General features: G+C 44.4%; 1 protein-coding gene across 7 annotated transcripts in view; it reads left to right on the forward strand.

Moving 5' to 3' along the window:
* LOC120950193 (uncharacterized) overlaps positions 1 to 27,456 on the forward strand; it is a 183,366-nt gene that overhangs the window by 45,326 nt on the left and 110,584 nt on the right. For all 7 annotated transcript variants that reach the window (XM_040368015.2, XM_049606723.1, XM_040368019.2 and 4 more), the window contains exons 3-4: positions 1,113 to 1,261; positions 21,648 to 22,742. In XM_040368015.2, coding sequence (XP_040223949.2) covers positions 1,222 to 1,261; positions 21,648 to 22,742 — 1,135 coding nt within the window. In that variant the 5' untranslated portion in view covers positions 1,113 to 1,221. The remainder of the gene's footprint in view (positions 1 to 1,112; positions 1,262 to 21,647; positions 22,743 to 27,456) is intronic.

A 27,456-nucleotide genomic window follows, 5' to 3' on the forward strand; every position in this document is an offset into this window, starting at 1 on the left:
CTGTCCCCAGGATCTGCGGCTTCGGCTAACGCCCTTTTCCTCGTTTTTCCCGACAGTTATAATGATGATCTTTTAAGTTATTTATTATTCATGCATTTGTTGAGCGCCCGCTCGTCTACGTCGAAGAAGTTACAACAATCGTTACCACCGGTTGTGGAAAGAAAAATGATTTGTGAGAGGAGGGAATAAGGAAAGGATGTTATGTGAGTTTTCAAGGTACATTTTTAAGAAGGAATAAAACATGTTTAAAGGCTGTGTTGAATCGGAGTGATACAGAATGGGTAAAGGGTGTAGGATAACATTTTTCAGTGTACGTTTAACCTTGAGCATATGCATCTACCATCTGTTAAAGTTTTTGGATAAAAATGTTTCCCTTTGCTGTATTGTTTTCTTTTCCACTGTTATTTTAAAAGGTCTATCATAAAAGATACCGCTTCCTTTTGACTTAAACCATCTACCCGACACACCTGTATTTTGTCTTCGGTCGCTCACAGAGCGAGAGAGATTCAATAGAGCAATGAATACGCAAGGGGCGATGTTACCTTTTCTCGGGGTTATCGTTTTATCAAAAGCGAGGGATTATTCTCCGGCAATTCCCTCGGCCCACAGAACGTTCGCAAGACAATGAAGTCTTCGCTGCGATGGCCAAAGTCATCTTAGCTGGTTGGAAGAAAAATGAAGGTTAAACTAATAAAAAACGATTCGGAACCCGGTACCGCGTGCTGGTGCTGGTATTTCGGTTCCTGGGGCAGTGGGAGTGTAATTTTAAAAACCCTTTTTCGTTTAGCCTCGGCAAACGCACTCCCTACACCGAGTAGAGATAAAGTGAGGTGAAAGGTAAAATAATCTAAATTATTATGAGGGTAATGCCTCCTAGGAAATGGGCGGAATTATGTTGTATGCCATTTAGAAAATGAAATTTCGCTCATGTAATTCGCCTTTGTTCGTGGTTCGAGCTTTATGCCGGGTGTGTAGAGCAGGGGGTGCATTTATGTTTTACTTTAATGTCCGTACCGTTTCTACCTTTGTATCGCGTTTTTTTTTTGTTTCTCCATTTATTGAAATTTATTGAATTTTCTACAACGTTTGTTCCTTTGCTTTGCTACTTCCAGCGTACTCAACAAGCCACATGCAACGCTACACCTAATCAAGTACGGGAAGATGAATGTCAATTTGCTGCAACATCCGTCAATCAAGTAGAAGAACGTCTGGCGTCCAGCGATGACGTCACAAGCTGTGTATTGTCTTAGTCTTCAGATACGTAAGTGAAATATTTCGCACTTTCTGAACTGCATTCTGGTAAAAATGGTAGCAAGATACAGGTTCTAAAAGAGAATTCAATTTGAAAAACGCCCTGGCTACATGGTTCACAATTAATTTTCTTGAATATGACACCCAAAACAAACCACCTAGTTACCCGGTTACATGAAAACAACAACGTTTACCCCAAACGGTGGCGGATTCTTTTCCTTAAGCTGGGTTTACGGCGCTAAATGGTTTACGAATTTCTGGTGGAAAGATTTTTATCCTCGCCCTGTCCACCCTGCTGACAGTTGAGGGGTAAACTGTGGTGTTTGTTGTTGTTTGGTATTATGGGTGGGTGTTTGATTTGTTTTCGTTTACACTCGCCACCATCAATCGGCACACTGTGTTTGCTGCTGGACTTGTGAGAGGCGAGGAGAGTGCCCCATCCATCCAGGCATGAGGCGATGTTTATAATTAGAAATCGAATATGGAGAGAGCAACAGTTGACAATGAACACTCGATGAAGTCCACAATCTTATTGATTGGTGAGAGAATATGTAGTATCCGGTTTTAAATTTTTCTGTAATTATTTTTAAAAGAAGACAATCCAATTGGACAATTTATGCCCTTTAGTTATAACCTAGTACGACTCTGCTGTATGTAAAATAGAACTCTGTAGTATTTTGCTTCTCGTAAGGGCCCTTTTTCATCAGTAAAAAGATAAAGTACCGTTTGGGTGGTTCTACGTTTGCTTGTACTTGCTTTACATTTAAAAACTAAACAACCAAAAATCCTTCAAAAGTTTCACCACCTTTGTGAAACTTTTCCACTAACCCTGTTTGCGCACGTACACTCCACGTAGCATCTTGTGTGGAGTTGGATGTAAACGGAATTTACCGTGCCGGTGCTGATGTTGTTGTTTTCAGAACCACCATACGTGTGCTACACATTTGCACGTACGGCCCTGTGGATGTAATACCCGCACAAATGCCACTTTACTCACGCTCACCCCAGTGCGCCCCAGCCGCACCTTGTACTGCTGGCTGTGTGTGGTAAATGCATCGTAAATTACTTACGAAAGTGGGTGGTGGATGCACCGCGTGGTGCGCTCGGTCGGCACGATGCCGCGTTTCGTTAACTCTGCTTTCTTGCCCGTCGTGGCCCGTGCAATCTTTCCCACGAAAGGCACGAACTGCTTAAAAATATTAAACGCCAACCCGAGAAAACCTGGAGTGCACCCAGCGTGCTGTGCACAACAGCACGCAAAAGTGCTAAAATAGAACAATAAAACTCGGCAAGTCGGACCCGGGCCGGTCGGGCAAACAAAACACAAGAAGAAAAGTCCATTTAAATGGGTGGCGCAAAGGAAAGAGGAACAAAAATTAAAATAAAACAAAAAACACGAGAAATGCAAAATGACGGAAAATGCAAAACAATTGTCATTAGTTGTAGTTAGCACTCGCGAGGAAACTTGCGCGAGGAGGGCGTAAGGTTGTGTACTGCCTTCCTCCCCGCTTGCGCTGTAAACAATAACGGGCAGAAGAACTCGTTTAAAGTTGCTCATTATGCCCCGCAAACCGTTTGTGTTTGTGAACGTCGAGAAAAGCAATCTAATTTTTGGGCTAAAAAGTTGCAGCATGTGTTTTTTTGCGGGAGAGGAATGGCAAACGCAATTGCATTTGTTTGTAGACTTCTTTGCACGAGACCGTTGTGCTGCTCGGTGTAGAGGCCTCGGCGTCGTAATTCGATTTTTCGCTGGATTAATTGAAATATTAATGTTTGTTTGGCTGCTAGCAAATTGTTTCATTTGTGTGTTAAATGGGTGCAATGAATATCAAAATAGAACACCTTAAGTGTGGTGTAAGTTGTTGTTGTAAAGAAACCACTTACCTTTTTGTTTATATCTGTTTAAGTAATTAATACGCTTATTGAATTATTTGTGTTATCAATTGCCCGTTTCGGTTTTATATACTAAAAATATAACAAAGTTCATTAATTCATTTGATTTTGAGTCATTCTCATTACTGTCTCTGGTATCGTTACGTTCACTCATCCTTGCCATTATCGCACAACAACTCCCCAATCGTAATTGTACTCCATTTGTTTTCCCGGCTGAGCTCGGGCCCATGGAGGATGATTGATTCCATTACTTACGCTCAATTTATTGCTAACGAGGTAAGGAAAAGGACGACCGTCGACGATGGCCCCCTTGCTTCGCTTGTTTGACGTTTGTGATTAGTCCGTTAAACGACGAGCATCCCGAGGATGAAACGTTCAAGATCCGGATGGCATATTGGCCGTTTAATCTCACCTCACTCCACGCATCATTACTCTCTTAGTTTTCTGTGTGTGTGTGCATAGGAAAATAGCTTCACGATTTGTGTGCATTCTCGGCAATGGGAGCGAAATGTCTTGATGCCGAAGACACCAGTCGACGATAACGACGACGACAATCGTTTTGCTCGTCCTGCTCTACGGGGGTGTGTATCAATTGTGAGGGTGGAATCCTGGGTAAGTGTTTTTGTCTGAATGAGTGTGTGTGTGTGTGTGTGTGTGTGTGTGTGTGTTTGAAGGAAGCTCTATTGTTTGAAAGGAAAACCTCGTTCAGTGCACAGCCGTACTCAATCAGAGAAGGGGCAAAGAAAAAGGGCAACCGTGTACGGCGAGCACGACTTCCAGAGATGTTCTTCGAGTCTAGACTCTATATATTTCCCGGCCAGGCACCAGGCGAGTGAAATGATGACTTTTCCGATGGCACCAGTGGCACCGTAACGGTGGCCGTGTACTTGACGGGAGCGAAAGACGACTTGTTTTATGCTTGCATTGATGGCTTCAAGAGTAACGCACGGCAATCATATGTTTCTGTTCTATGCTTTCGCAGGGCACGTTTGCATTGAATGTGGGACAGAAAAACGATCCAAAGAAAAGATTTCAGCCAGTCAATTGCAAATGCACATACACATAGACACCTCGAAAAGCATGGAAGAAAAAGTCGCTTTCTCATGTGGAACTTTCCACTGCTCGTTTTGTCTTCCTATTCTCCATTTCGCGCTTCACCCAAAAGGAAACACAAGCCAAAGAAATATTTCTGGACGCGTCTGGAGTAGCTTAAAAATGAAGCAAGAGACAAACTAAGAAACAAAAAAAAAAAAAGAACGACTTCCCATTTCACTTCCTCAAGCATTTGCAAAACAATCGCCCGTCGACCATCTTTCCGGGCATTAGTTCGCTTTCAGGACCAAGATAAACCACACTCCCGGGGCCGCCGGTTGGATTAGTAAAGTTTACCATCTTTTTTCTTCGTCCTCCCAAAATGCTCATTTCCTGCTTCATATCCGCCTCGTTGCTGCACAGATAGCCGGGGCGATTGTGCACCCTTGTGCCCGTTGTCCTTTCCCGGAAGCGGGCGCCCGGGCCAATGTAACGTTACTTTTTTTAAGAGCCTCATAAAAGAAGTTAATTTTCTGAAGTGGAATTCGGATGATAAAAATATCCGTAAATCTCGCCCGGGGTTTCGTCCCGGAGTTTGCCTTTGAAAAGCGTAGAAAAGAGGGATGAAGGTGGAAACGCGATACGGCAAATCGCTGAAAGTCATCCGGAAAGCTGTTCACTTTTGTAGGACAAAAACGAACCAAACGCGCTCAAATTACTCTCAGGCACACACATACACACAGAGTCACAACGAACATTTATGTGCGCTGTAATGGGGTGTGAAATAGTTGGACGTACAAGATCAAAGCATCTGATAGGTTATGAGCGTTTTTGTTTCGACTGGTGTGGAACTGGTTGTAACTGTATGGAAGGGCAATACACATTTTTGACCTGTGTCAGATAGTGTGAATAGTTTGAGGTCATATTTGATTGCTTTTGTTCTAAGAAATGTCCGGCAATGAAACATATTTGCTAAAACGTTAAATTATTGCATCGTGGTGCTGTATTATTGTTTTAAACGAACGATGGCCGTTACTTCTTTCCGCAGTTTGTTTCTCCATTTCTACGTAAAGCTAATTTTCAACCACATTACATGTGTCCTTCCACTTTCATTAGCACGTCCCCATAACCTCGAGGGGCTCACGTTCAGTCGTGTTAGAGCGCTATCCATCATGGTCGAGATGGGAGTCTAGTTGAGAAAAACTAACTCCGGCACGGCGTTCCCTTCTTCCAGGAAGTATCATACCTATTACGGAGTTTTGTTATGTTACGCTCCTGCCTTTTTATAAATTACTCCCTGTCATGCACCGTATATCATCGTAATGAACACTCGGCAAATCCTTTCTAAGGTAACGCAGAGCGACCTCGCCGTTTGCGTGGTTAGAATTGGAATGGAAGGGTTAGGTTTAGTTTTTGGTTGTGTTACTAATTTTACTTAAAATAAACTCAAACGTTGTAAGTCGTAAAGGGAAGGGATTTTGTTGACTTTTCTAGATCGGGAACCGTATAAAACTGCACGATAAACATGTAGCAAGGATGAAGAAAGGATGTGTTGGTGTATTGGTATTGGAGGTTTTGTAAATTGCTATTTGCTCTTCGCAGTCGATGCGGTTAAAATGTATCGAAATGAATTATGGGATAAAGGGGTATAAATGTTCTATGATTTTTCCACTCTTTGCCCCAAAGTCATAAGCTTTAAGTTGTTTATTAAAGATGAAGCATTAGTGTATTTTCTAAAGCTTCCCTTCTCGGCTGTTTTGAAGCGCCTGAATGTATGCAATATGAAAATATTCAAGTCAATTCGGCTGAATGAACCATGTTTAGTTTTTATTCCACCTTCTGTAATTTATGTATTGTGATATTCGTTAAATATAGATTGTTCCTAAATGCTTCCCTCTTGTCTACCTTTGGTAGCAGACAGTTTAGATTCAAACGACATTTACCTAAAACTGGCAAGGAATTTTGATCCTGCAGCAATTCGCCGTCCACTTGCTGCACAAAATCATTTTCCCTCCAACTTTCCCCATTTACAAACACACTTCCACGAAGGGCTTCGCTGGATCCCAATGGGAAAAGGCACCGCTTCTCGGTTCTGGGAAAGTCTGCAACAAAAAATAAAAAAAGAAGAGTGAACCAACTCCAATCGTCGTTAGAGCAGGATCGCTTCTTCGTCTGCACACTGCATTCCCGCTGCTGCCAAAGTTCAATTGGAATTGGAATTTCCGATTCCAGCGTCGAGGGAGTTCCAGCTTGGTGTCACGGTAACCCACCCGGTGAAAGCACCGAAAACCAGCTGTCTGGCATGCCGATATCTAACACCCACCCTTATACCACCTCGGCCTCGGTGTCAGCTTGTTTAGCTGGGTCGTTACTGCTTCCCAACCATGGGAAGCGCGCGGATGACACGGAAATGATGGGCAGGATGTTGTAAATGTTGTAACACTTGATTTCTGGTACTGTTTCCTCTTTTCCACTGTTCACCGGAACCGTTTTCCTGTCACCCAACCGGATTCCAGAGAATCGCACTCGCAGTGAATGAATTTTTCGAACACCTCGGTATTGATTCCAATTGGAAGGTGGCCAACGGGTACGGTGCTGTAAAGCAAATAGTCGACCGGTACGAGCTGGTTCGTAGTCGGAACCGTCCTCCCCCCCCCCCCCCCCCCCCCCAGTGGCTGACCGAGCGTTACTGCTGTGGATTGGAGGATTTTGGGGGTAGCTGTCAAACATACTTCCACGGGGAGAGTGTGTGAAAGAGAAAGAGCCAGTGAAAACGGGGACTGAGCTTGAGCATGATTTATTATGCACTTTGATGGTGTGTTTGCTTCCGGCCACACCACCACCACCACTGAGTGTGCGTTGGAGGTGAAGGCTTTTTGGCGTTTCCCCACGGACACTCACTCCACGGGTGCCTTGCGATGGGAATGAGAGATTGGTTTTGGGTGGGTAGGCTCCACGCTGGAAAGTACGCTGTGGTATGCTGTGTCGGGCTTGCTCCGTGCTGCTGCTGCTGTAATGCAACAGGGACGGCTTTGATCGGTTGTGTGGTGGTTTTGGTACGGTGTTTGGAGCGGTCCTTCTGTACGGAATGATGGGACAGGGCGATGAGGAATTGTGGCAGTGAAATTGAGGACGATGTGTAATGAGCATTCGTCGGTGCGCTTGATGGTGTCGATGATTGGCAGCGAGGATTGCTAACGATTTATTGACTGACGGTACCATAATCATCTTAAAAAGCACTGGATCGGATTAGTCTTACTTTGGAAAGGGTGCTAGAAGGTCACATGCATCATCTGGGGAGTTGATACTGTTAGTCAAACAATCAGAATGATAGTTGAAAACACTTTTTAGGAAATATTATAACAACGTGTTCAATGCATGTTGCACAACGGTGTATTTTACATCGTTTTAAGAAGAAATATTTATTCCATATTGAAAATCAGTATTCCGAATAATACTGCCCAATAATCCGACACAGTACCAGGTTGTTGCATCATTACGTTGAAGAATACGGTCTCATTGGTAATAAAATGATATGTTTGATGGATTGTTTGCGTATTGAAGCTATCTTAGAATAATCTTTTAATGCTCCATAATCCGATTCTAAGAAGTTAAATATTACCACCTTCGGTATGTAACGACAGTTTTGATTGTGCTCAACTATAGGAACTAAGAACCTTCTCTTCGAGGTGTAAAATGGTTAATGGATTACAAATCTTGACAAAATTGACATGTTCTCAGAATAAGGAAATTAAAATCAATATTTCTTTACACATAAAGGGGCATCAAACGAACTTTGCCTTTGTAATTGGAACTCATAAATATCAAAAGATTATTCGAAAATGCCTAATAAATGGTAACTGAACTAACATTGATGAACTAACCCTAAGTGAACAAACCCAGTAGATTGGTCAAAAATATTGTGACAGTTCTATCTGTTATCCTAACGCTCCAGATTTACCTTCTCGATATCGTTATCGATTGAAAGTACCCAAATACCAGCCCCAAACCCCAAAACGAACAACCTTGAACGAAGGTCGTTCCCGGTTAACCTTCGGAAGCTCGTAAAGAAAGCGTTAAAAAAGCCTTCTCCTCCCCCACCCCAGTCGTCCACTTAGTATGCTAACTGGCTTGCTGGGCAATGGTGAAATATGTACATAAATTGAACCGATTCAACAAATGATAAATCACTTAACCACACCGATGACACACCAACCAACCTTTCATCTCCTCCTCACAAAGCTTCCTCCATCCTTTCCCATTCCTGGTAGCTGGTATTGATTTATTAGCAGCTCGACATCTATCTTCCCAGCCTTATCCGGGATGTTCACCCGGAACGCCTGAGTTTGATTTAATTTATTTATGCATACGGCTCAGTTCGACAGTGGCGGCTCAATTCCATCCCGGACCCGGTGTTCGGAGCGCATGCCTGCACGCGTAAATTGTATCCCCACGTAGTCCCCGGGACTGAGGACACGCAATTTTCCACTGGAAAGGTCGGTAAGGATGGTGAAGGGAGTGTACGCAAGAAATAGATCGCAATCATTCCGAAACTCACTTCCCCATTTCGTTCGCAAGCCGTGCCGTGCCGCTTGTAATGCGAACCCAATCTTCTTTCGGTTAGGCGGGTGAGAGAGAGGGAGGGATCGGACGGGCTCCAGTTGCGATTACCGGTTTTGCCAATAATGGTAAGCAGGCCCGTGCCTACCGTATGCTTCTCGGTTACCGTGTGCTAAGCGGCTAAATCTTCTTCAAAAGCCTGTCTAGCCGGTCGCCCGATCCCTTTCGGCAAAAGGAATCATGGAATCGTAAGAAGCGACCGAAAGGAAACAATCGCCCTTCCCTCCCCCACTCCCCTGTGCAGGAAGGGGATGAAAGGTGCCGGAAATGTGAGCAACTTTCGGATCGCTGTACCGGAAGCGGAAGCCACCGGTTTACGGTCCGCTGGCGGGAGGTGCCCGAACCCCGCGTGAGCCCGAAGACAAATAACGTCGAAGCACATAAACAACAACAGGTACTTATGGCTGTATTATTTATCGTTCCATTTTCCAATTGGCATATTTGCGCCTCTCGGGTTATCGGGCTGTGAGCGAGCTGGTTGTGCGCCGCGAAGCGTTTGCAAGCGTTCGATTTTCTCCCACGGTCTTCTGGGCCCGGGTGAAGATTGATGAGGACGCGGACGGCGGCAGGAAGATGTGTTCCGGGTGATGACTTCGTTTGGCCAACTTCTTTGGGGTGCGCCTTTGCCTATGGGCCCGTTTCGGCCCGGTTCGGTTAGCTGCACATAAATCATCGGAAGGTAATTGCACGGAATCGGTTTCACTCACGACAGGTTTGCGGGTTTCTGGTTTGGTGCTCTTGGTTGGTGCTGGCGCTAGATGCTTGGAGCAAGCCCGCGAAGACGTTCCCGGGCGCGTATTGGTTCCAATTGGCACAATTACTGCAAACATCCGTGCCCCTCGGTCGGTCACACTCGCACACAAGACACATTTCAGGTCACGCAAGGATCGCGCAAAGGAACGCGCGGAACGCCATGCCTACTGGATTGTAGATACTGTTCACGAGTGTGTGTGTGAATGTGTGTCTGTGTGCAAGTGCAATTGGGGTGGAATTTCCCATTGCATCGCACACGGCACTCAAGGGAGGAGTGGCTCTCGCAACATCAATCAATTAATGCACTAATGATGATGAATAATTATTGGAACATAATACGCCATTTGGCACGCTTGACACTTACGCGCCAGGTGCGGGACTTCCGTTTCACCCTGCCTGCTCCAGCTCGCGGATTGCAATCGAAACGTGTAGGACGGGATGGAGGGGAGTTATTGTAGAGCAGTCTCGTAGGCAGGTGAATCGGTTTCCGAGAATTAGCACCGATTGATTAGAGTTTCATTTGGAGTAGCTAATCTTGCAATGGTGCGCGAGCGAGCAGATATCAGATTCGACGGTGTGAAGGAAGGGTTGAATCAATGGCCGCGTAATGAGAATTGATGACCGGTGGGTGTGGGCAGTGAATTGGCCTGAAATAGCTTTAAAATAGGTTTGATAAGCAGGTGTATTGTGTCGGAATGTTAGGCTATGAATGATATTTATCGGAATAAGGGAAGCAGGCCCTTTCCGGAACTTGAATTGTTGCTCATTTACGCATTGAATAAATTGCCTCGAATGTTTTTGACTGATGGGATTTAAAATTATACCAGATTTTTTTTATTTCCTGGAGTCTAAAGCATTAAAGATGAGAATTTAAAAGGCATTTAAAAAATCGATCACTTCTTTGTTCTCAAAAAGCTGAAAGGAGCAGAAATTTTAGTTCAAAAACATTTTGAAATGAAATTCTTGATAAAATTACAGTTTATTTAACTGTTTTTATACCCGAAATTTTTTCAGCAATTTTTTTTCAGACATGCAGTATCCTTTTACACAACCTTTAAACCCTTTTTTTCATTCAAAAACTGTGCTAAGCTCGCTGAGAGGAGAGTCGCAAAGTGAAAAAAAAAACTACTTTGCAAGCAAATAACACAAAACACACACACATCAATGCGGTCCACGCGCAAGACACGAGACACGACAGTTTCAGCGCGCTTTTCGGCGAAAATGCCGCGTGAAAGCAACCCATTACTTGTCGACTTTATTGCACCGCAAATTTTCAATTTACCTGAAAAGGAAAATCTGTTTCTGAACAAGATTAATCTGTCCCGGGCATGCCAAATGCGCTCGCTGTGCCGGATCGTCAACGATGGAAGATGATGGGAAAAAAGTAGTGTTCCTTTGTGTGTGTGTGTGCGCTGTGAAGCGATAGTAATCGGCAGTTGGCGTGGTGCCTGCGTCGTGGGCGAGTGTGGTGGGTAGTAAATATTTGTATTTTATTGAAATAGTCCAACCGCTGTAAAGCGCTTGGCCGGAGTTCTGCGGGTGCCAATTGGTGCCGGATGCCGGGCATGGTCGAGCGGGTTGCGATGGTGGTGTTTCTGTTTCGGTATGCGAATGGTGCCATTTTGCCCTGGTAAAGGAGCGTGCATAATACGCGAGTATGTTTAACATTTTATTGCTCCGCTTTTTGCTGACCCAAACCCGCCACCGGAGCGCTTTTGAGGGGTGGAAGCCAGCGAGCGAGTACCGGTTTGTCGGACCGTCCTGTTTGGAGCGTGGTGCCAGGATTGCATATATTTTGGGTATGCGATTTCAATTTTGCCCTCCCCGTTGCATGTTTCATGAAAGCGTGAGGCAAAGTGTTGTGCGCCTGTTGGTTGCGATCGGGGAGATTATCTTGATGAGTTGAACATTTGTTACTTTTTAAGTACTTGTCGCTGGTGGACGGTAACGGCGGTAACAAATTGTTGGACGTGTTTATGCGGCTCTAGAGAGAGTGCGGGGGAGAGAGTCAGAGAGCACTTGAGGAAAGGATAGGCGCATTAGCAATATTTTTGGGTTTATGTGTCTATATACAATGAGTGGAGACTTTGGCATGGGAATAGGTTTCCCGTATAGGTTTCAATTACTCTATAATTGAATTAATTTGTTTATAACGACAAGGTTAAGTAGACCTTGTAGTAGTTAAGCGCGGCAACCACACAGTTGAAAGAATAAACACGAAAGACGGTAAAAAGCGATGGAAGCATAGAAGAAATCAATAGCTATGATATGATATAACTATAAAACAAAGAACAACTGAAGAAACAATCTACACCATCGTAGAACAAGAAGAAACTGTAGAGAAAATCTGCAATTCAATTGAAATTAAATATTAAAATAATGAAAACTAATTCAAGCTATCTAAATCAAAGCTAAATCATAAAATACAAGTCCAATAAAACTTATCTAAAGACCAGAAAGAAGCAGTTAATCAAACTTAATCACATTGACTTAACAAATAGATTACAAAGATGTAATAAGACAAGAGAATCACTTTGAAAATAACATATTTACTGTATTAAAGACAGTGAACAAAGTAAAAGCTTCCAGCGTCAATCAGCTAGCACAAAATTAATGGAAAACTTTCCCTCAAGTTAAAATTAACACCCCACGCAGAAAGAAGCTGATCCGAGTGGAGAAAAACAGTAAAACAACAACACGATAAGTAGTATCGGAATCTTTCATCATGTTTCGCGGCTATCATTAGCAAAAATTGCCGTTCTGCTCTGCTGGTACGAAATAAATCCCCTTACTTTTTTTTTACTGTTCGCCCACACTCGCCCACAGCACCGCACACGGTTTTAAAAACAAAACCCATAAAAGAGCGAACACCACTGCGCCGAGCGACGCCGTACACCTTCCAAACCGCGGGGCGTGAAGCAGTAACCAGGGCGATGCCGGCGATGGAACGTGTCAACTTATTATTCGTGGCTGCGGCGGTTTCACCGTGGTGGAATCTCCCGCACGTCACGTGGCTTTCCAGCCCGGGCAGCCGCCCGGTTCTGGTGGACGGAAAACTGTTGAGGAAAGTTTTGCACGGAAAGTAGATAATTTTGTCAGCGCCAGCGATACTTGTACCCTAATGTATGCCGCTCGCGAGCAGCCAGTCACCGGGCTCGTGATGATGTTGAACGAGAGGAGCGAACAAGGAGAACGAACTTGGAGGGGACCATGGGTGGTTTTTGGACCGGCATCTCGCTCGCTCGCTCTCCGGGAGTAGTTGTTAATTTTTTATTAACTTTTCCGCAAAGTTACTGAATCAGTGCCAGCGCGCGCGCACCCCGCAAGGAGTTGGAGAGGAATCGGTGGCCCCGAGAGACGAGGGCGAGCCTGGTGACAAGTGAATCCGAGCGAATGTTGTCTTTCGTTGTCGTGTCGCTGCTGTGAACCATGATGATGTACACATGCATGTATGGGGGAATTTGTGTGTGTGTGTGTGTGTGTGTGTGTGTGTGTGTGTGTGTGTGTGTGTGTGTGTGTGTGTGTGTGTGTGTGCTCAAGTGTAAGGATCAAGCATGGCGATGGCGGTTTTTGCACTCCCGCCCCGAGGGAACGCGAAGACAACTTCCGAAACCGAAAAACGTTCCTGCGGCGTTTTGGTGTGGTGTGAAATTTGAGATGGATTTTCTTCGCTCGCTCGCTAGTTGTCATCGACCGAATGTGCGGATCGTCAGATCGTCCGTGCGGGTAACGCCATCCATCCGTGGGGAGGTGGTTTTGGTTTTGCACCAGGATTTGGTCGCTTTCCACGAGCAAAGGGGTGGGAGCAGCGGCACAGGATTTGTGCGATTAAATGCGTGAGCGTGTAAGTAAGAAATACGGCAGCTAATAATTTCAAATCTACAACGTTGTGTCGCCCCCGGAGGCCTTCAAGGGACGGGGAATTGGGCTGGTGAGATATGTAATTCTAGGTTCAGCTGGTTTTTGCGGAAGCTGCTCATAAACAAAGCGATTGTGAGGGGGTGGGAGGGAAATGCGAAATGGGGTATCGAGCAATGGATAGTACTGAGATTTATCTAAGCTTCGCGCTGTGGATAGCAAACGTTCTTGATTCTTGTCAAGGAAACAATGGTATGTGTGTAATGATATCTTTGTTCTTTGTTTGTAATGGGATGGGTAACTATGGGACAAAAAAGGAGTTATCGGAGTAAATAGTTTTTTTTTCAATACTTTTTATAAATTCTAAGTGATAATAGTACTTTAAGTAATTTAAGGAAAAGTTCAGGGAAATGTGTCTGATAGACTTGCTTGCTCTAGCTTGCTGTCATTTCATTATACATTCGTCATATTAATAATTATCATTCTTGAACTTTATTTAACTCCTGTAAAGCACAATACCCACTTTGTATGTTTTATTTTAACTGTTTATGATGCATTTTATTTTAATATTTCAATTTATTGCATTTTTTTATCGAAAAATAATGTAAAAATTGTTAAAAATGTAAACAAGAGCTGTTTATGTCCCACTCTACGTTACGTGTTGTCCCATGGTACCGATTAAGGGATGTTCGGAATTAGGCTGTTCGAATACGGAATACAAATGTTGGTCATAAATTTGCGCACCCAGCAGCTAGTGCGCAGGAACATATTTTTGTTAAGGATTACGTGAAGAGGGTTAATATTAAATTGGTAATGCGTGGTTTGCCAGGAGCGGCTGAGAAAGAGGTGACACATGACCTTTAAACATTTATACGCTGTTTGCAAATAGCTTGTTCGTATAATGTAAAACGGAAGAAATACTGTACAAAGTTGTAAAATTGCATTGCAATCTGTAATACATTAAACGGTCACTATCCGATCAACACCACTACTATGGCACTATCATTGTTAAATGGAGCAAGGATAGCGCCACAAAAGGAGAAGAGTTTCGCATCATTTCCATTAGCAATAGGAATAAAATTTCTATTAGCCATCTCGTAAATGTCACCATCTCAATTTTCAAACACAGCTTCCAGTACGCCGGGCTCGCTGGTCTTGCCGCCCGGGCCCGTTAGGTCATTCCGCAGGTTATTTATGGTGCATTCTATTTATTAGCCAATGGTCAGCCATAAATTTCCTGCCCGCCCTATCGCACCGGTCAGATCTGTCCTGGGAGCTTATCGAACGGCCAAACGGGGAACGAACGTACGGCCGCTTGTGACCGTAAGAGTTTTTTAATGTGACTCAATTATGGAAAGAGATTACAGTTTATGATCGTACCGGTCCGATATCTGTTTTGGAAGGGTTGTTTTTTTCGTGTTTGTGTCTGTGTGTGTAGTGTTTTGAAATTGATGGGATGAGTTAATGTTTGTGGGGCTCTTCAATGGGGCAATTATGATGAGGGATGGATATAAAAATCGTGAAGTAATGTATCGTTTCTGGAGGATTTGCACACATTTACAGAGCGACAAATGTGGAGAAAACGGTTGGAATTTTCCACGCAAAAACTCATCCTTAAATTAAAAACTATCAAAACCTACACCCCGGAAAAACAAACATCTTTCAGCGTCACAAAACGGGTAAGGACACTGGAAAAGGCAGCATAAAAGGGCAACAATTGCCAGTCCGGGGCCATTTGTGGTCTTGGTACGGCTTTCAGCAAATTAATAAAATAACAAACCACCGTTCCATTTATCACCACCCCAAAAAGCCACGGCGTGCAGTCGACGACGTTTTAACGTTGAGCGAAACCCCGGGACCAAGGACGATGGTCCGTTTTCGGCCAGCTTTCCGGCTCTGTGGTGAAAACCGGACATCCCGAATGCAGCGCTATTGTGTCTGTCGGAGTGTCCACTATGGTAGGCAGGCAGGCAGGCAGGCAGAAACCAAAGCACTAGCGACTAGTGCGGTGAGCCGAGTGCCGGTTTGTGTTTTTCCCTTTTTTCCTTTTCTCCTTCGGGTTTGAAGTGGTTGGCTTTTCGATATTCCTGTAACAGATACAACATGAAGAGGGACACATCCTCGGTTGCATTACCGGTACACGGAACGGGATGGTGTAAGTGTCGGTGTCCTTGTTTCGGGAGTGTTTTCTGTGCCATTTTTCTGTTGTACTGCCACCATTTATGGACGTTTCTATGCAAACGACGGAGTGTGCCCGTTGCCCGTTTGATGCAAACCATCGTCGGTGGTGAACAATAAGAGTGCATTGCTTCTGTTTCTCATTCCGCGCCGGACTTGGAACGGGAAACTGCTCTTCGTTTATTGTGCATGTTTGTGGAAAATCCGTAGTTTTGCTGTGTTTTTCGGCGCTCGAAGTTGCTTGCTTCGTGCCTGGAGCGGGGTGAAACAGTACAAGCAAACAGTTCGTTCGTTGTTTGATTGCAGGACTAGCTCAGCTATCCAGCAGGGATAAGGTGGCAACTAACCGCTACCGGTCACACACACACATCGGCCCTGGATGAGCCGATGAGTAAAGGGTGCGGTGGGTTGAGAAATGTAAACCACACAAAGTCATAATTAGTATAGCGCGCGCGACAGGCCGGTAGCAGTGTGTCTAAAAGGACCACATTGCTACAGAATGTATGTGTGAGTGTCTTTTTGCGTGTTTTTTTTCATTATTTGTTGCCACTGTTTTGTATTGTCCCATTTTCTTTACTGCCGAAAGGGGGTTTTGTCTAAGCAGTACTGTATAAATCAATGTGGACATAATTTATGCGCTTTATTTTATATTAATACATTTATTGCCGAGCATGTCCTGTATTTGGAGGATGTAAATGGTAGTTTGGTGTGGGGTTGAGCACTAGTTTGAGGATAGTTGAAATGTAATTGGATCGTTTAATTAATTATTGAATTAAGTTGGTGTGGTAGTTAATTTCGGAGAGCTATGTTTTGAGTTCGGTCCTTTGCAACTGGAATAGCATACAATTTAAATTAAGATTTTAAATCAAATTTGTTAAACTTAATATATCGTCGTACTTTATGTAATACAGTGGAGCGCCGTTTATCCGGGCTTCTCGGTACTTGACCTCGACCGGATAAGTGAATAACACGGTCAAATGATATATTTTTCACCAATTTCTGATTAGTTCTTTAAAAATTCCTATTTTTTGATAAAAATAACCCAGTTTTTATTAACTTCAGTTTTTCTCATGAGAATATTTGAAAATTGCCATGAATTATAGTGTTTTTTTTGTAATATTCTGCTTTTTTAAATATCCTCCTCATAACGCAATGTCACCTTTGTATTGAACTGTCATTTCTCAACAGCACGGAAAAACGGAAAGCCGGATAAAAGGTACCCGTATAAACGGCGCTCCACTGTATATCCTTAAAACACTTTATGAGATGTTTTTCTCTATCAAACCGCTGCTGAGTCGTTGTATGCTTTAAACTTTAAATTTAAGAACCATTTACGCGCACAGCGCTTTCGTTGCACCACAAGACACACTGAAAGATTCTAATATTGCCTCTAAAAGTGTCAGTTCCGGTCACGATGCTAAAGGGTAATATGTTACTGCTCTGGTCCATGCCAGTACAAAAAAACACACCACACGCCGAATGGCCGCAAAGGATAAGGATCGTTTCGTTTTTCGGCGTAAGCAATAAAGCGTAAAGGCGGAAGCGAAATACCTTACCTTTCAATAAAAGAGGCAATGGGAAAGACATAACGCCGTATTTTTTGTAAAGTTGTGCGCGATGTGTTTTATTAAATATTTTTATGGCACATTGTGTTTTTTTCCTCTTGCTTCTATACGTTTCCAGTTGTTTAGTACTTTATTTTTTCGCGGGAATTTTCATTTGTTGGTTTCATCCGGTTTCTCTGTGGCTTTTGGTGTGGGTTAGGCGAGTTTGTGCTTTTGGTAGATGTAAAAGGTACGCTTGTTGCTTGAAGCTGAAAGGGAAAGGAAACAATTTGTGCCTGCTAACTCACAGGCTGGTTCGTCATTGGAGTGAATAAAGCATCGAAAAGATTTAAGGATATTAGAGTTTAACCCGTTTCTGTAGTGAGTATTGACGATTCAAAAAGCAGAAGAAACTGTCCTCCCTACATACATATAGTCTGAATGAGAAAAGATCCACTTCTGACCTTGTGTGAACTGTCGTTCCAATTATTGGACCATCGGGACCCCATCGGAAGCTTATAAGAATGTTATGTACGTGTTTTTGAACGAACAATTCACAACAATAAAACATTTCCTAGTTTTCAATTTAATTTAAAACAAACGACAACAAAAACAAAACCAAAACAAACTACACAACAACAAACGAAGTTAGAAACAACACAACTATAATTCAGCGAAACGGTACACAGCGGTGGAATTTAATTTTCCACCCATAACTTTACAGCTCCGTTTCGCTAGTTTGTGAACTTCGCGAAAGGCACTCACCCCCTGTTCACTCTGTTGTTTTTTCCGTGTTCATGTTTCCCTGCTGTCCCTTGTTTCGTTTTATTGCACAAGGTTTCATAGCCGGGATCGTTTTGTATCACGCTGCGCTTCCTTAGAATGGTTCAACCGGTTCCGCGAAACAACTCAACGACATCTGTCGTCATTAACCATTCATCTCAGTTGATTTTAGACAAAGTTTACGATGATTGTAGAGATAGAGAGAGAGATAGAGTGAATAGAGAGTGAGTTCAAGTACAGATCTGCTGCCTCGCTGTCACGCTGATGCAAGTCAGGGACGGACTCGGCGTAGTGTTTGCCTTGCCGGCTTGCAAAACGAAACGGGATGGAACGGGAATTTCCGGGAAATTATCACAAGAGATAACAAAAAACGCCCGTTAGTAGACAAAAAAGTGAAAGATCAATTTAAGTGTGGTCTTTCTGCGGCATGCCGTATTTTCTCAAAAGTCGAAATAATTACGCGAAACTTTTCGTCACAATTGGAATGTGAAACAATCTGGCAGTTTTCTCTAGTTGAGATGTCTTTTTTCTCTCTCTTTTCATATTGATGTCACAGCGCAGTGGATCCTGTTTCGATTGGTGTCTGTTTGCTTTTGTTTTAGTTTTGCATAATATTCACTATGCGAGAGCACGTACACACACGTGCCCCACGTTCCCGCACGGCGGTGGGATGAACAATTTTCGGCTTGGATTTTCTGTGTGACCGTCCCATTTGAACGAAACTCGCCCCTTCCGGTCGTTCGAGGGCTAGTTGAATACGGGGTAAATTCCACCCAGATAGAAGTGAATTTTTCTGTGCTACAAAGCCACCACGCGGTAGTGCTGGTTGGCTGGTTTTGTCGACAGTTTTTCCCGATTTTTATTTAATCCTAAGCCAATCCTACCATCCCTCGCTGAATCCAGCAAATTGGAACTGGGAGTTGTTCGATTGCAAGAGAGTGTAGGGAAGAGTGTATCGTGCCGGGCGAGTGTTTCAACCTCCTAGATTCAATTATCATATTCGTGATGATTGCCTACGGCTTTGCTTAACCGAAACTGAGCTCCGTAGCGGATAATGCCAGTGGCAGGGCGAGATAAGTAGAGCAAAAGGGAGAATAGTGGAGTCGGCTATCCTGTGGACAAAAAAGCGACTGCTTCACCGAAAAGGGTATGAGAGCTTATGTGGCGGTCAAAGCCGCTGTGTAGCTCATTTGCGTTGCGAATGTATGCGACTCGCGGACCCCCGGCAAGTGGTAACTGTGTGGAATAGAAAAGCGGGACATACGAAGTAGCTTAGCCGAACGATTCTACGGATAAGGCGGAAGAGAGAGAGAGAGAGAGAGACAGGGAGACATTGGACAGAAAGTTTTAATTATAACCCTTGAGACGATATGCTAGGCAAGCCTAAGGGCTCGTCCTCTCAGACTCGAATGCCGGTGCTGTTTTTGGCTCCCCAAAAACCGGCCAACGTACGATTCGTTTGAGTTTTCCACTAAGGAAAACTATGCACGTTTAGCGTGCATGGATGAAACGCGCACATGCGAGGAGGAAAGACGTACTCCCCTTTCGGTAACGAATGACACAGCCTATTCCGGGGCCGAAGGTGTACGTGATCTGCAAGGGAATGTCTTATTTTTAATAAGTGACTACTCCAGGGGATCTTCTTCGCTGTGTTCAGCTCAACGACGGGGATGAATCCTATCGAATCCTGGCTTTGCGTTCCCGTTTGACTGTCTCTGTCCCTGTTTGGAGAAGTTGAGTTGACAGAGTTATCGTTGGAGCCCCTTTGCAAGACTACTGACTATGGCGATACAGGGCGATCCTGCTGCGGTTGCATGTCGATTGGTTCAATCGTTAAGATGCGATCGGTATCGGTGGCGTAAATTTGCACGGCTGAGCTGTGCACGGTGCTCCGATGGTAGCAAAAGAGAACTAATGGTCTTTTCCTCCCGCTGCATGGTGAGGGTTAATGCGTTTGCGGGCAATAGTTTGAAGAGAGAAATGGGAGAAATTACGCCATGAATACATTACTGTCCACAAGGAGACAAAATTGGTTTCCGCAAAGATTGATCAATCTTTGTTTCATGAATCTTCTTCTTATGTGGGTTGAGCTAAAACTTGAAGACCTAAATTGTTGCACAAAATGTTCTTGTCCGATAGGTTTATTCGAGGAACATCTGTTTGGGAACACTTTACGTGTTATGTAGTAAAAAGATGACTAAGAATTTCGTTGTTAGTTTACATTTATCAGTCCTTTTTTTTGGTATTTTTGTGTTATATCATTATTTGCTGATTATGATTAATTTATTATTATCAACACATATTTATTACCTGCTTTAAGTAAAGTTGCAGTAATAACGATGATTCAATTCAACCAAAGAATACAAAGATAGAACTAAAGATGCACTAATGTTTCGTTGCAGCATAAAAACCCTCTCAAAATTCTTTAAATCAATTCAATTCCAACTTATCGCTCCCATCGGCTCGTTCAATTTACGCTAACTTCCCGATGAAAAATCAGCCCCATCTCCCCGGTTCAAAAACATCCACCCACTCCGGTACGGATATTTATTGGTTGTTTGTATCGTAATTTACTTTCACAGCGGTTTGACGGGCTGCAGCGTGGTTTTGCCGGGAGGGATTGTATTCCGCTGTGGTAAGGTTCCGGTGTACTGGCGAGGTGATAGTTTGTTTGGGAAAACATTTGCTACACCTTTACGCTGCCATCGCTTCCCCTTCCCTGGAATTGGGCTGGTTGTGTAGCGTGTGTGACTCTAGCCTAAAGTGGTAGAGAACTTTCGGTAGTTAAACACACATACAGTTACACTGTGGAGGGTAGAAGAAACCAAACACTCGCTTCACTCGTCCATCAGCGGCGAAACTGCCACAGACCGGAAGTTTATCGATGCTAACTGATTTTACAACTCCGGCATTTTGGGTGCACCCGTAACGTTCTACGTTCTCTTGTGGCATAGCCGTGTGTTGTGTTTAGGATGCTGGCTGTCGGAATGGCTCTGAGGTAGTAGCGAGCGCGAGTGACAGAAGGCAAGCGAGAGAGAGAGAGAGAGAGAGTAATGGTATGGCGAGTGGATATTTCCGATAGTTCGGTCATTAAATTGATCCTTAGCACTTGCTCGCTCGTTGGAAACGGGATGTAGCACATTAGACGGAGCTGCTTGTCTCCCCATTCCCGGAAAGTGGGCAGTTAGTTTGGGGAAATTTTATAGCCCTGCGAGCCATTTGTAAATGATCGAAATTAGTTAAATGTTCCATTTCGGACGTGGGGGAAATTAATTACCGCCGGTGTGGCCATATTTTGTACCGTTTAACCGGGCAGAAATCCGGCCAGTGACAGGGGTTTCCTTCCTTTCTGGGTGTAGCTTTTTTGTTTTGTTTTATGTTATTCGCATCGTGTTCAGGTGGAAAGTGCTGCTGAATGCATGGAGCTAACGTATCGATAATGGAATGAACTCGTTTCCGGTAGTTTTAGATTAGACACGAAAGGGTTGTAGAAGTGTTTGTAGTAGAAATGTTATTGTTTAGAGCATGATTTGTTGTACAGGAGTGTGGAAGAGTAGTTGTCCTTGGGAGGTCCCGACTTTGATTAGTGTACTTGTACAATTCTGGTGTATTTTATAAACACTTTATAATGCATTTAATGATTTTGGAATTTAAAATAAATATCATAAAATGACCATCTACCATATACAACTCACTAAGATGTCTAACTCTTTCGCTTGCTTTCTTCCCTCGCAGGTCCAACGGCCGAGGAGGGCAATGCATCGGGATCCGGAGCGAACGGTGGCAATGAGCAGCAGGGCAGCAAATCGGTGGCGACGGCCTCCGGGGCGGCTACGGTCGTTTCGTCCAACGCGCCCACAATGGTAACTGCCAGCGGAGCGACGCTGCTGAGCGGGCTAGAAAAGTCCGGCGTCACCATCTCGGCCGAAGCGTCCCGCGCACTGCAAACGCACGCGCTGCAGATCGCTCACTCGCAGATCGTCACGACTAGCCAGAGTCCGGCCACCGTTACCGTGGCTACCTCGCAGCCCCAACAGCAGCAGCAGCAGCAGCACAGCAACATCATCCTCGTGCGAGGTTCACGCTCCGAGAACGGTCAAATCATTCTCCAGAACACGCACGAGCTGCTCAGCCTGCTGAGCGACGAGGATAAGCCGATCTTTCTCCAGCACCAGCGCCTAACAACGACGTCCGGCGGTACGACCATCACCAAGGCACATGCAACGAAGACACTGGCCGAGGCGACCACCGGCACCGGTGGTGGCGGGGCGAGTACGATCCTCTTTCAACCAGCGATCAAGAGCGGCACGCTCGAGGGCCTTAGCGGTGTCGGTGGAGCTGGTGGCACGATTTTGCTACAGTCCGATGCACTGAAGAAGGGCACGACACTCGAGGTGGGTTCGTCGTCTGCGACGGGCAGCACTACCGGGCCAATCTTTCTGCAGCAGCGGCTGAGCAAGAACGGTACCGAGGGACCGATACTGTTGCGCACGTTGAAGCGGCTTGATAAGTCACAGTCCATCCTGGTGATACGCAATGCTACGACGGCGGGTACGGTCGCAACGGCTGGCAGTACGGTGGTGGCCGCTTCGGCTGCTGCTTCCGGTGGCATCTCGGTATCGACGGCCGGCGGTGCTACGCTGGCGAAGGTGAAGCCGGTCTCGACACCTACCACGACGGTGGTTACAGTGACAGCGGCACCGGTTGGATCGGCCAGCGTTGGCGGCGGAGCCATCGCACGGCGCGTGCAGGAAGAGGCGGATGAAAAGAAGGAACCGACCGTGGTGGCGAAAGTGGTCCACAAGACGAACAATATGCCGCTGGGTGCAGGTGAGTAGGATTGGAAATGGAAGGACCATTTTTGATGATCACTGAAGATGTGGGTTATATTTTTTGAATGATTATAGAGATTTTAGAGCTCTTAGGACCTTATTAAACCTCTAATAAATGCTGAAGATTAGATCCATATGACATTCTTTGGACTTTCAACTCTAAGAAGAGTGATTCCAGAAAATTCTGTTGACTCAATTTTGATTACTAGCTAAGTGTTGCCCCATTGAATCTCACCGGACTGAAGCTCTTGAGTTTTGTTGACACGTAAGAGAGAGTAAGACTTCATGTCTGTTGGTAGTGATTTACTTCACAAATTGTATGCATTAATCTCTGTTTCTTACCCGACAGTGGCAACAATAAAACCACGCTTACTAACAGGTGTGCCAGTATTTCCAATTGAAGTTTTCACTTTGTTTGTTGGTGCGAAATTATATTTGCTCCACCACTTTCACTACACCAGCAATTGTTTGATTTCTTCAACGGTGCACCAGAGGTTTTTAATATTTGCCTTCCACACCGACTCACCGACTGGCAGGACATTAATAATTCACCCCCAAAAGTATTGATCGACGGGCGGAAAGGCAAACAAAACTCCCGTGTGTCTCCTTCACGGTGCAACACTCCACGGCACGGCACCGGTCGATCATCATTACGATCTCCGAACGCAATCAATGCTTCCTGTGAGAGCTGTGAACTTTCTGCGCTGAAGGGTGAACAACTGCAAGTCAAACACCTCATAAATTATGAACCGAAATCCAGTGGCACGCGGAGGAGGCAAACAAAAAACAGTACAGGCAGGAAAACATAAATCACCAAATTGCACTCGCGTGTCGTGTTGGGCGTGTTTTTTTCCACTGGATTTATCTGACTGAGCTTAAGCGGAGGTCTGCGATCTGATTTTTTCTCTCCGTCTAATCGTACTGAACCCCCAAACGCGAGGATAATTGGTGTGAGTGGGTGCAGCTCGGGACAAAAAGGAAAAATTGATTTCGTTTTCTTTTGTGCGACTGGGCGAGTGACAAAAACAACCAAATTAATTCAACACACACACTGCACTGCTTAGGGTTCGGCAGAGGTAAACAGGGCCCAGAAGAGTGGAGGAGCTGGAAAAAAGCAATTCTACATCAAACAGTCGGTGAAGAAAGGCAAGCCAAAAAAGAAACACCGAATGAACAAAAATAAATCCTTTAACGCTCCATTTTTCACCACTCAAAGTGTGTGTAGTCCTTCTTTGTGCGAGCAATGGTGAAGTTTGGGCAGAGTCACTCCATACAGAAGAAATGCAAAAAACAAGAACAGAAAAATCGATCACAATTGCTTCCCCTTCTCCCCGGTAGAGCTCTGCAAGAGGTTTCTATTTTCTTTCTATCTTTTCGAAACGGTTAAGAAAGTGATTTTGGATAGCGAGGTTCGGGAGTCGACACCAATGGATTGGAACGACCAAAACAAGCATCCAACCCTGGAGGAGGTTGAATAAATTGAACGTAACCAGTCGTCCTCAAAGCAAAGGTTGCGCGAATGGTATTCCTTTACCGATCTGTAGATATTGTACTGTTCGTTTAGTTCAGCGTTTGCGTTTTGTTTGCTTTGATAGACGACAAACCAAGGGGACAGAAGTACGGGGAAAAAATAGAGGAATCCCGTCCTCGAGCCGCCTGGTAATGAGTGTAACGAGACATTGATCGGCGCGGTACGGCGCGTTTGCTCTGTGGCGAGCGTTTGTTTGGGCGGCGGGTGGAAACGCTACGGGAACGATTGATCAACGAGGAACACGCTTTTCGACACGATATTTATCAACTCCCGTTTTTGACAGGGGAGCTGTGGGACAGCTCGCTGTTCGCTTGTTCTTTGCCGATGTGCCAGCGAAATGAAAACAAAACAAAAAAAGGTTCCCATGCTAGGGCTAGAAAGGGGCAAACATTCTGTCACAAGAATTATGGGACCGTCGCAAGGAAGTTGGGGCCCTTTTTTCGTTGGGTAGTTTGTTTTGGCATGCAAATAAAACACATATCAGTTCGTGGAAGGAAGGGAGATAAATAATGTGGCGACAAATGATTTCGCAAACCTTGAACAGGTCGTTAACGGCGGATTGATTGGAATTTGTTTGTTTTTACTGCATTGTGGAGCAAAGAACAAGAAAAATGAGAAACCTCTCGATTGGATTGAATAATACTGCTTTTTAATGTAAATTTTTCGATTCAATTATGGGTATAGTAAGTAAAGAATCTCAAGAAAAATTCTTTGCTTAAATAACTGAAGGAAAATGCAATTACTAGGATGAAATTATAATAATAATAAGAGTAATAATAATCGTGTTGAGTTAAGATTTCAATTGATGTTGTAAAAAAGCATTATTGCTCCTTTGTTTTAATTGTATATTGTTTATTTTCTTGAACACATAACTCATGTTACGACTGCATCGTACATCTACTATACTGTGCCTGAACCGTTACATCTACCGTTACATCCAGTCTTCTCATACATGCAAACACCAATCATTTCATAGCATTGAGGACCACAGCATCTTTTCCCAACTACCCTCCCCTTTCAAAAACCAAAACATAAACTCGAACGATCGATCGATGCCATCTATCGATCCGGGTTGGGGGTGAAAAGGACAAATATTATTAAATAAAATCATCACCAGAAACATCTTGTGTGCCGACGATGGCTTTCTTTCGCTTGCCATTGACAATGGAAGTATCGCGGGAAAGTGCGGGAAAGGTGGTGTAAGGCAGCTGGACAATTTGTCAGGCTCAGCACTGGAAGTGCAAGTGCAAAGTTCAATTGCAACCACTTGGCAAATGGCGATGTCCTACTACAAGCCCACAGCGGAAAGTGGTGCCTTCACCACATTCAACCGCCGGGGAAGAAGTGGGAATCAAAATATTGTACAATCGAGCATGTGGCCTGATGGCCACGTTCGTTTCCCGAGGTTTGGGTGGGTTTGGTTGCCAGAAATCAACCGATAAAAATCCTGTACATTCTGAACAGTCAGCAGTTTTGGGTTTTCGTAGTTCCCTGAGTTGGGCAGGGGTTCGGTTCTGATGCGCTTGCAGAAAGTATCATCTCCCTCATCGGCTAGTATTGGTATTGATTGCCTGTGGTGAATGACTAATAGGGAGGGCGATGTTGGACAGTTTCGTTTGGAGAAGTATTGGAATGTTGTAAGTTTAAATGGTTAGCTAGATTTTTGTTGACAAATTTTGTTTACTAGTTCAAAGTGTTTCCTTTCCTTTCAAACACAAATTTGTATATTTTATCGAAGTAATATTATTTTATTATCACACTTACTTGTATGAAGTAACAGGGTTCTACTATTCAAAATGTAAAGGAACTACTTCAAAACATTGTTATTGTAGTACCCTTTCCTCTTCTTTAACTCCTTGTTTTGAATATTTCTGGGAGGATTACGTTTCCGGTTCGCTTTCTTGTTTCTGTCAACCACATCTGGTGCAAAACCGGCCGAGAGTCGCTTTCCGTTTTGGGCAGCCTTCTCACGTATGGTCTCTACTTTATCAATTTTTGAGCGTAAACCATAAGCATGGAAAGGACGGGAAATTGAATTACTAATACGCTGTCAAAGAACCGTACCGGCCCAACGAAACCAAACCCTGCCGAAAGAGTCGATTTCCCGACTGTCCGTTCTATTCCGCTCTGTCCTCGCGGGGGCTAGCTCGGGATGGCAAAAAGAAAGCCAAACCAATGGACACCATCAACACCACCATCAGTGCAATAATCTTCATCATCGTTGGTGTCATTATCGACACCATCAGCGCGCTGGCACGCTGAAACCAATCACCACCAACGCTTCGTTCCGGTGTGCTGGACGATTCCCTGGACCTGGTCGTCCTCGGGAAGGCTTTGAAGCACCCAAGTCAATTGGTTTTTTCTTTTCGCCCTGTCCGTTAGTCCCAACTGACTTTGCTGTCTACACGTTTTTCTCGTCGCCCTCTTTTTTCCCAATGTGTGTCTGTGTGTTTCTCCCAAGGCAGCACAACCGTTCAAGGGCAGACGGTGTCGATAGCTCTCGTGTCGTCCCGGTGCCTTGTGGCTTCCGGGCCAGTCCTTTCGATACCAATTTGGCGTGCTAATGAATTAACTTGTCTAAATAAGAAATAATTAGTACATGCGATCACGGTTGGGCTGGTGTGTCGTGCCGAACGGTTCCCGAGAACGGGACACGCGGGGTTTTAGATAGTTCTTTGAGTTTGCGGCCGTGCCGTGTGTCATGCATGCTTGAACTCTCGAGCTGTGGTTTCGGTGTTTGGTCCCGCAGGGCAACGGTCGGGGGATTCAATTTGCGACCCCGGGCCCGGCACTTCCGGTTGCCAATCAATAATTAATCGAATTTAGCTCACTTCCTTTCCACGAATCTAGTGCGACGCGAGTGCTGCAGATGTGTGTTGAGTGTGTGTGAGTGTGTGTGAGTGTTAGAAGATAGATTTTATTTATGATATGCTTTCCACCTGTCTTTTGTTGGGATTTTTTGTAGGTTTGAGCTAAGCGTGGCGTGGTTTGTGTGCAAATTGGTTATCGGTTTCGATTATTTAGTTTCGGTATTTCCTTCAGGAAATCTGAAAGAGATTAAAAAGAAAAGCAGAAACACTGCTTTTTATGCATTAGTTCATGTAAAACGAGACTAAAATAATCATATAAAAAAAATTATAAAGCAATTCTTAAAACGAACGACCCAAACAATGAAACGAAG

Source organism: Anopheles coluzzii, chromosome 2 (genome assembly GCF_943734685.1).
Source record: "Anopheles coluzzii chromosome 2, AcolN3, whole genome shotgun sequence".
In the NCBI taxonomy this organism is placed as follows: Eukaryota; Metazoa; Arthropoda; class Insecta; order Diptera; family Culicidae; genus Anopheles; species Anopheles coluzzii.